This window comes from Siniperca chuatsi, linkage group LG23 (assembly GCF_020085105.1).
Source record: "Siniperca chuatsi isolate FFG_IHB_CAS linkage group LG23, ASM2008510v1, whole genome shotgun sequence".
In the NCBI taxonomy this organism is placed as follows: Eukaryota; Metazoa; Chordata; class Actinopteri; order Centrarchiformes; family Sinipercidae; genus Siniperca; species Siniperca chuatsi.
In genome coordinates, this window is record NC_058064.1 from 20,053,596 (window position 1) to 20,063,907 (window position 10,312).

General features: G+C 41.8%; 1 protein-coding gene across 2 annotated transcripts in view; it reads left to right on the top strand.

Annotated features, from left to right (window-relative positions):
• Positions 1–9,668, top strand: part of chst11 (carbohydrate (chondroitin 4) sulfotransferase 11) — a 100,457-nt gene extending 90,789 nt beyond the window's left edge. For both annotated transcript variants that reach the window (XM_044186545.1, XM_044186544.1), the window contains exon 4: positions 191–9,668. In XM_044186545.1, the coding sequence (XP_044042480.1) occupies positions 191–815 (625 nt within the window). In that variant the 3' untranslated portion in view covers positions 816–9,668. The remainder of the gene's footprint in view (positions 1–190) is intronic.
• The last annotated feature ends 644 nt before the right edge of the window (positions 9,669–10,312 follow it).

A 10,312-nucleotide genomic window follows, 5' to 3' on the forward strand; every position in this document is an offset into this window, starting at 1 on the left:
TTCCCTATTAAATGTATTGCTCTTTGATAGACAAATAGGACAAATGCACAGGAGATGTGTTGTATGATGTAGTTACATCCCTGCATGCTGCCCTCATTACACTGTAAGTTTGTGATATAATTCAAGGACAGGAATGCATATTGTTTGTTTTGCCGTTGTTCCTTAATGTCTTTGTGACTCTCTTCCATAGTGACCCAATGGAAATCCCTTCCAATGAAGCCCACATTCCCTCCAACCTGAAGACTCTGAACCAGTACAGTATTGCTGAGATCAATCACCGCCTCAAGAACTACCTCAAGTTCCTCTTTGTTCGCGAGCCCTTCGAGAGGCTGGTCTCCGCATACCGCAACAAGTTCACCCTCAAGTACAACTCGTCCTTCCACAAGCGCTTCGGCACCCGCATCATCCGGCGCTACCGCAAGAACGCCACACAGGACGCCCTGCTCAATGGTGCTGATGTTAAATTCAAAGAATTCACTGAGTATCTGGTGGATCCGGCCACGCAGCGCGATGGCCCACTCAACGAGCACTGGCAGACCGTGTACCAGCTTTGTCACCCATGTCACATCCACTACGACCTGGTGGGCAAGTATGAGACACTGGAAGATGATGCAAACTACGTTTTGCGGCTGGTGGGTGTTGGAGACTCCTTGCACTTCCCGAGCTATGCCAAGTCCACTCGCACTACAGATGCAATGACAGCCCAGTTCTTCAGCAATATCAGCACTCAGCAGCAGATCCGACTCTACCAGCTTTACAAGTTGGACTTCCTCATGTTTAACTACTCCACACCCAGCTACCTCCGGCTGGACTAATGAGGAGGACAGAGCTGGGACTCTGAGAATGGCTGCCTTGTTTAAGGAGAGGCAACAAAATGAGTGAAGGGCAGAATTTTTTGGAAGCAAACTTGATTTAAAAAACTGTCGTACCTTGCAGGCGTGGGGTCTGAATTAGACATATAAACAGGTGCTGAAAGAAAGAAAGGTAATGCTTGCTTGTCTGGGCTTAAGGGGGAGGATGTCCAATCAACTCTGGGTGATACAGAGAGCACTGATTGGATGAGAATGTGGGCTAAATGAATGAAACGCATACAAAGACTAAATGTGCAGGTGAAGCAGGTCTTCAAAGTGTTTTAAAAGGGGAACTTATCCTCAGAGGACGGACTTGAAGAGGGATTCTCCTGATGATGTTCCCTACATGTTTAAACAAACTGCTGATAAATTAGGCTGCTTCAGATTCTACAAAGCAAACAGCGGCCTCGCACGTGCCCTGACCCCAATGCATCGTGGGAGCTAAGCTTATCTCTCCCTCCCCTGGATCAATAGAGAAACTCCGTCAAATTGTAAAACACAATTCATGTCCTTCTCTGCGCTGTCAGTGCGGTGTGTTAGCGCACCCTTGCCCTCATTAGATTCATACATTTCAGAGGGAAACTGGCTCATCACCGCCTCAAGGACGCCCTGTAATAGATTGCTACTGACTTCACTGTCAAGACCTCTACAACTGTAACTGTGGAGACATGGCCTTCAGCCAACAATTTTAACGAAACGAGTTGTCACTGGTCTCTGTCATTATGATGTTGGCAGAAGGGACCTCCTGTGTTACAACCTGATGACACCATGAAAACGGAGACTTCTGTTGCAGCAGTATAGTGTGGAAGCGCTCAATAAATCATTGCCTGTAACACCAAGCATCCTTAACACTTTGAGCTACAGGATGTGGTTAGAAAGGTACAGGATGCTCTCACATGAGTGGGCTGCGCAGAAAGTCTGAGCTGAAAGAAGAGAGAGAGCCTGTGAAACATAACCCCGCTCTGCTGTGCCCCCTGTGCCCTGCCCCACGGGCTCAGTGGACAGACCCAAGGCCACACCCACAAAGTCCCTACTCCGACAACCAAACATGTCTTTCAGTAAATTAAGACTATCCTTTTGTCTTTATGCATATTTTTGTTTTATTGTCTTATGAAGCATTGCTGCGAGCAGCAATAACAAAATATTATTTAATTTGCTTTGTTGATTAAAGAGAGAAAGATTTTTTTAAAAATTCCTGGGCTGATGAACTTTTTAGGAAATTGAAAGTTGAACTGTTGTTAAGCGTTTTGCTTTGTCATGTTTCTTCACAACTTGCCTCTGATACATTATTAGTGCATCACAGCATTTTAATTTCTGAAGAGTGTACAGTACATTTCAGCCCATGGCCTTGTCCTTCTGTGTCTGAAATCATCAGAGATTTATGGGCAATTTTCGATAACCTGTTGTCAAACATTTGGTGCCAAAATGGCTCAGAGAGCCTCAGAGATCCACACTCAGTGTTCAGTGCTCATCATTGCCGTTAAGAAAATTCATGGGAAGATTCCAATCTACTTCTCACATCACAGAATCAGAGACTGTACCTCATACTGTAATGTGATTAATGTTAGCAATGCAAAGCAAAGTCAAGGTTAATAACTGCACTCTCCATCATGCTGTGAATTGGATTACAGGCTGTTTTGTGAGCATTATACAGGAGGGAGAAAAGGAGTGAGAGAGAGAGTCATTTTCTTACACCTCTTTGTCAATTCTAAACCACTCCAGCTTCAAAGTGAAAGAGACATTTTTGGAAAAGCTGCATCTCTTTGTTGCACTTGACTGAACCAGAAATCATATTTTCCCCTTGCATTTGTGCAAACTGTACTGCTCTCAATTAGCAGGTGTAGCTAATGGATGGATGGATGGATGGATGGATGATAAGGGCCTTAATGTGGGTCCTGGTTTATTACCTGATCTTGAGGCCCTGTCAAGTCACTTCAAATTTATTTATAAGGCCCAATATCACAGATTTGTCTCAGAGGGCTTTACAATCTGTATAACATGCAGTATCTCTAGATCCTCAATTCGGATTAGGATAAACTCCACCAAAAAGGAGCCAAACAAACAAAAAACCATTACCGTGTAAAAAGGTAAAATCATTTTTTCATGTTCCAGGACAGACAGACATGAACCAGAATTACAATAAATTAAGTACATTAGTAAATATTAGGGCTGCCCCTGACTGAAGATTTTCCTAGTTGACTAGTAGTCATTAGTTCAAGCCATTAATCGACTAGTCGTTTTACGTTAAATTAATTATTTAAATGCATATTTTTGGGGCATCAGAAAACAGTATAACATCACACAAGTCTTGTTGTTCAAATCAAGGGAATAAATAACTTCCAACTTCACAAAAACAGCGACTATCCAACTAATGAAACCTTGGTCGACTAAGACATCGACTAACAGTTTAGTTGACTATTATGGGGCAGCCCTAGTAAATATTAAGTGTAATAAGTTAAAGAGTCTTGAGGAGGGGCCCTGTATCAAAATCTAGTTTTAAGACCTTCATATTTTTAACTGATACTATGCTTACATGGTACATATTCTTTAAACAAATTGTGTTTTATCAAATGACCACACCGCAAACCTGGGGCCATGTAATATTACAGCATTGGGATACTGTACACAATGCACATAGAGTGGGAAAGGTTACGGGGGTAGTATTAGGGGCCCAGCAACTCATTTGTGGCCCGGGCCGCTTAGCAGGTTAATCCAGCCCTGCTGCTAGACACTATGACTATGAAAGGTTATTACTATTACATTAAAACTATTAACTGTCTGTTACAACAAACTGGGTGTTTACCAGGCAGAAAGGGCATAACTAAAGATGATTTTAGGTTGCACTATGGGAAATTGAGGATTCAGTGTTTACGGGGTTTGATTTTATACTTGAGACCAAAAGTCAGGATATCACTGGCTCTGCTACTTCGATTTTGACCATTCTTGTGAGTCCCCCAACCTTTTGGAAGTACAATACTTAATAAGTGGAGTACCACCTTTAAAGTAATTTTGCAAACATACAGGTTTGGAATGCATGAGATGTTTTTAATGGACAGTTTACCTTGATTTTTTACTTCCAAATTGATAGTTAGGTAAACTGTACTTGTACTACCTGATAGCTCTGCAATTTCAGGTCCACTTCACTATAAAGTTGTGTCTAGTGGTAACCCCATGTCTTTAAAATGAAACTGGTGGGTGAAATGTCAGCATAACTGATTGGTGTGATGACCAAATCTTATATTATAAATAAACATTTATTTCCTTCAGGACACATTCTGGTGAATCTTTTAACTGCAAACCTCCTCTTGTAGCCTTTGAAGTATTATTACTGTACATGTGTGCACATGCCTGTGTGTGTGGGTTATAATGAGAGAACAGCCTTGTTTTTCTTCTTTCTTTTTTTTTACCCCCACACAGACATCTGGCTCTAATAAAGGAGAAAAGCTACTGGCCTGGCCTGTAGCCCCTGCCGTCGTTCTCCTGCAAAAACAATGGCTGTATTCTCAGCACAGCCTCCTTCTGGCTCAGGCACACAAAATACACACACTCAGCTTACACATTAGCACTCTTGCTGATGTTGATGCCACGCAACATCTTACTCAGCAGAGGCACGCGCAGACAGCACCTCTCCACTTTAACACACTGACTGAGCCTCAGCTTAAACTGCTCATTTAACCCCCAGAATGGAAGACGAACGATACACAAAGGACCTCTTAGCCTGCAAACAAGCCATTACAGAGGCCTCTCTTCTCCTCACTCTATTTTCTCCTCTCCCATCTCACTCCAAAAGTGGCCTCCTGTATAAAAAAACAATAGAGTCAGTGTCGATGATCCCTACCGTCCCTACAGGAAAAGGGCAGCCTGCTTAAGCAAACAGAGCTGGTAAAAAATCCCCACGTGGGAACCAAGCGAGCACCGAGAGGCCCCGGCTTACTTTCTGCCTCGGATATAAACAAACAACCGCATTTTGTGCACTTTTGTCCCTATTCTTAGCTCCTCAGTCTGCATAAATCCAGGCCTGTTCACTGCTCAGTTGTCTCATACTGTAGGAGTGTTTATATTCAAGTCAAGCCAACAGGTATATTTATGTTGTTTTTGAACGATGTCTATTATTAGACTGAATTACATATTTGCTTCTTTGCTGAAAGGAACACAGGAAGGCTTCTCAACATATCTGAGAAAGTTTTTATCTCAAGGAGGAGTGGATGATGGGATTTGTGCTTGTATCTTTATTTTGTTATTTTTGCACAGATTAACACATTTTTATATATAGTAAAGCATAGTGTCATAGGTAAATATCATTACCAATTAAAGGAGTTGTTAGGTAATTTGGGAGATACACTTATTTGCTACCTGCCAAATTTGATGAGAAGATCAATACCACTCTCACTGTGGAGCCACAGCCAGTAGCCTAGCTTACCTTAGCTTAGCATAAAGACTGGAAAGGGGGGAAACTGCTAGCTTGGCTCTGTCCACACGTAAAACAAGACTGAGAGTCTATAGCCATGCTAGCGGCTCTGTGACGTACCTACGGCCGGGCCACGCTGCCTACCTGAGCAGCTCGTGTGTGTGTCGCGGAGCTTTTCATTTCGGCGCCCATGTTAACAGGTTGGAGCAGCCACACAGCCCGTGTGAGCAGCATATTTCACACGCGTATCACACGCAGGTGTAACAACGCTTCATCTAGAGAGTCGGCGTCTTGCCTATTTTTCCGTGTGACGTGCGTGGTTCTCAGCTAAAAACAGAAAATTATCTTTTCATAGTCATGTCGACATCATACCAGCAACACACCTTTCACTACAGTTTCAATGTCTATATCTGTAGAGTATGTCACAGACATGATTAAAAAAAATTAAAAAATTTACTCAACACTTCCTGTATCCATTTCAAATTAAAAGCACTCTAGCATTTCTGTGGACAGAATCATTTGTCAACAAGGCTTTTATTGTGAAATATTTGCAGGACTGTGTTGTAGAAAATTCAGTCACTTGCATTAGTAGAGTCCCAACATTTAACTGAGTACATGCCGCCCACCACTGAGTCTGGTTCTGCTCAAGGTTTCTGCCTCTCAAAGGAAGTTTTTCCTTGCCACTGTCGCCAAGTGCTTGCTCATGGTGGGATTTGTTGGGTCTCTGTAAATGATATTATAAAGAGTACAGTCTAGACCTGCTCTATAGGAAAAGTGCAATGAGATAACTTCTGTTATGAATTGGCGCTATATAAATAAAATTGAATTGAATTGAATTTCAGGAAATACTAGAGTCATAGCAGAAACCCCACATAGGCTATAATAATATTATGTTAAGTTAAAAGAACAGTGACTGCTTTCTGCTTACAACGCTTCACTTTTCAAACCGCCTCTGTCTAAACTAAATATAAATTACATTCATAATGAAGTGAAATAAAAATGTATATTATTGATGGCTATTATCAAAGGAAAGCTCTATGTAGAAAGACAGAGCTGGCAGTAGCAGCCCTATTTTGCGAGGCAACATGTGCGAGCCGCAGCAGTTCAGCGAGGTAGCCGTCGCACAGGTAGAGGTGGGCAGTCTGGCCCAAGCTTTAGGCACAGTAGAGCTTCAAGTTAAATGCTAGCATCAGCATACTAATATTCTCACAATGACAATGCTAAGATTGTGTAGCAGGTAAAATGTTGACCATGTTCACCATCTTAGCTTGTTAGCATGCTAACATTTGTTATCTAGCATTAAACAGAAAGTACAGCTGAGACTGATGGGAATATTTATCAAACCAAAATAATGGGAAAAATTAGATGGTGAGCTGATGATGGCGCTAAAAAGTTAAGGGATCACCAGCATTTTTAAAGAAATTTTATCTGTACAACATTTCATGGCAATCGATCAGATATTTCAGTCTGGATCAAAGTGGTGGGTCAACCGACTGATTATTGTCATCCACAGACAAATAAGTGTATTCCCCAAAATGTCAAACCACTCCTTCAAAGGGCAGAAGTTATCTTGAAGAATAAATGAAAAAAGGTTTCTATAGTTTTTTTGTTGTTGTTGTTGTTCCTTTTTGGCACCAAAAACACAATATTTGAAATAAAAACGCAATATTTGAAAATATATTTCAGTAACATTATTATCATATCATCAGCACAGAGGAACAAAGCCAGGAACTTTTTTTATCATCTTCTTCTCTGCATTTCTGACATATCTACAGTCCCAATGCAGGATGTTTTTGTACAGTGTAGACATGATGTCATTAATTCTGCTGTTGTTTTTGAGCTGTCATCTTTGGATGTTGGATTGATTCATTGCTCTGGTTGCCTCACACACTTACACACACACACACACACACACACACACACACACACACACACACTACATTTGTGTGGCACACTGTGCCTTTCATTCACAGCAACACAGAGCCGCTGAAAGGATTCAGAGCGCCTTCTGTTTGTGGTCACCTGGGCCTTCCTCCATACTCACAGACACACACATATACACACACAAACACAGTGACTCAACCCACAACTCCAGTGTCTGCCAAAAGGTTCTCACTATGCTATTTCACACTCTCTGCTGTTATAAGTTATCAATATAATTATAAAACGATTGGGACCATGGGTGAAAAGATTGTCTGCCTACATGGGTTCAGATTTTGGATTTGCTCGATTACTTTAGGGCGCAAAAGAGGAAGTGATGTTTTTTCCAGCTGCACTGGACTTCACGAAAATTAATATTTCTGATATCCAGAGCTGTTTTTGGCTATTAACCTTCCTCTTGCCCTTCTAAACAACCATTCAACAACAGAGAGGGGAGGAAGAGACAAGTATCAACGCCCACATTGCCACAGGAAGCATCCAAATTCAGTTTTAATTTTAGAAACACAAAATGCAACACATACAGTAACACAAGCATGTGTTTTTTATTCCATTCACACTCCTAAAATTCACTTCTCACACGACAAACCCCCCACTACATGATTTACACATACACACACACTGTTACATGCACTCACTGCGATATCACACATTTAAGCACCTGCAGAGGCCCATGTGACTGCACCAAGACAATCAGAGAGCAGAGAAAAGCTCCTGAGGCTCTCAGGTCGCGTTCACACCAATAAATGGAGAAATGGGTTCTCACACACGAATAAAAACATGTATAAAAACAGATAAAAACAGACTCAATTGTAATTGTCATGTGATCCATTTTTGAGAATCTTGACTTGCTGGCACTGACACACACCTTCTTTACACTTGCTCTGTGAGCAACACATATTTTTTGGTAGAAATCACTTAAAGAAGCTTGCTTAAAAGATTCAGTTTACTTATTTCCCAAATTTGGCCATCATTCCTATTAGTCATGATAACACTGTACCCACCAAAGCACCTAGCTACACTCATGGAAAATGATGACAGAAAAAATGTTGACAAGCGTACATGACAGTGAGCCAGCTGTACAGGTTGTTGTAAGTTGACTAACAGAATTAACAGCTATTAAATTGTCATATTTCTTCGATATTCGTGAAAAATATTAACTGTTCCTAGCATCTACCACAGCTTCCCAACAAGAACTCGGCTAGTATGAACGCAATGTCCGGCTCAGTGAATTAATAATCAAATATTATCAGACTAGATCTGTAAACGTCTGGGTTTTACCTTTGACCTGCTGTATTACATGTCCGCCTTTTCCCTGTGAATTGAGGGTTTGGATCATCTTGATAATCTGTTGGTTTGTTTAGAGCTGTCTGCTATAGTCTGATAGTCTGGCTGCTCATGTTTGTTGCCCCATCAGATTTAGTTGTAGCCATGTCGTCGTGTTCCCAGCAATTACTTTGGTGAGTACAAAGTTATCATAACCAATCAAAATGATGGATCATATTTTATCCAAGTTGAAATAAAGTGAAGTGATCCTCTTGCTTTACGTGGCTCTCTGCTGTCTTTGAAAAAAATCTTTGATTGTTAACAGAGCAAGTTCTTTGATAAATTAGTGTGGGTGCAAGGCTGTCAAATCTGTCCACATTCGTGTGGCCGTGGCCTTAGTGGGCCTGCCGGGTTTCATGTGTCTCTGTGTTGCCCTGACATCCTCCTTCAGTGAGCAGAGGTCACACACCCTCTGATCTCCAGTGTTTCTAGCAGCTTCATGTTCTTCCAGACGGTGTGGATGTTGCGCTGTAACCTGTACAGTAACGTGTGTGTGACCTTTTGAGGAATGAGTCCTAAATCAGCTGTGTCGGTTACTGAATTCATACCATGTCGTCAGCATTTTTCACTGTCGTGTACATCACTTGTAGTGCCACATGTGCTGTATCTACAAGTGGAGCGACTGGATAATGTGTGTGTGTGTGTGTGTGTGTGTCACTCTGTGCTGCACAGACTCTGAGGATATCTCAGTGGAAGGCGGGACACTCATTCAAACAGGCGGCCCTTATTTATTTATTTCCTGTACTCCTTTCTTGCTATCACCATGGCAACACACCTAAACTCTCCGTATCTCTCATTTACTCTTTTACATTTTCATGCGCACTCACCAAATTCATGAATAACTGACTGTGTTCTGTACACTGAGTGTGGGAGAGTGGTGTCGATTTTACTGCAGCATGACCTGCGGTTCATCCTGTCTGATGTTTTCACAATAAAATAACACTGGAACTCCCAGTGCCTCCCGCTGCTTATTTTATGTGTGGATGTCAAATATGTAACAGAACATACCAGCTGTACGTGACCTCTGACACAGCACTTAAACACACCATACAGAATTCCCTTCAGTTTTATTGATAGAGTTTTGCCCCTATAAACTGATGTAATTGACAGGGTTTCTTGATCTATTAAATTGAAGCATCTGCAGACTTGTGGTGTTTTTTTCTGATTGAAAATAACTTGTTTTGTGAAAACAGTGTCCAAAATCACTCCCTCATTCATTCATTCACTCACTCCTCCCTAAATAACAGATACTCAATAGTTTACTCTCAAATGAGCAGTAAATGGAGACTTTGAACAGTAATTTTTGCATCTATAAAATGCGACGCATTGAGCATCTGGGATTGTGAGCAGAAAGTCGTGTGTATGCCTGTGGAGGTGGGCTTGGTTAGCGGTCAGCTGCAAAGAGGGAGAGGTGGGGGAGCGGCTCAGGTGAGCAGTGCCGGGGAGAGCTGATTGTCCCAGCTGAGACCAACTGAGTCAATTAATTATGCTCTCCCCTTTATATAGCGTGCTGGAGCTGAGGATGGATGGATTTAGTCAGACAAGTTGGGAAACGGTGTGGTCGTTTGCATGGGCTGCTGTCAGAAGAAGAGACACAACAAGCCGGGCAAACCAGAGGTGCAGTTTGAGTGTTCTTGTGTATATTGTGGAATACTGTGTGTGAGCTGTCGTGACAATAAAATACGTTACCTCTAAACTGTGTCGCGGCGCCTGTCTTGAAGCCAAGGAACTCACGGTAGCAAAATTGTGCTACAGTGCCATGGACACAAGTTTTTACCTTTCATAAAAT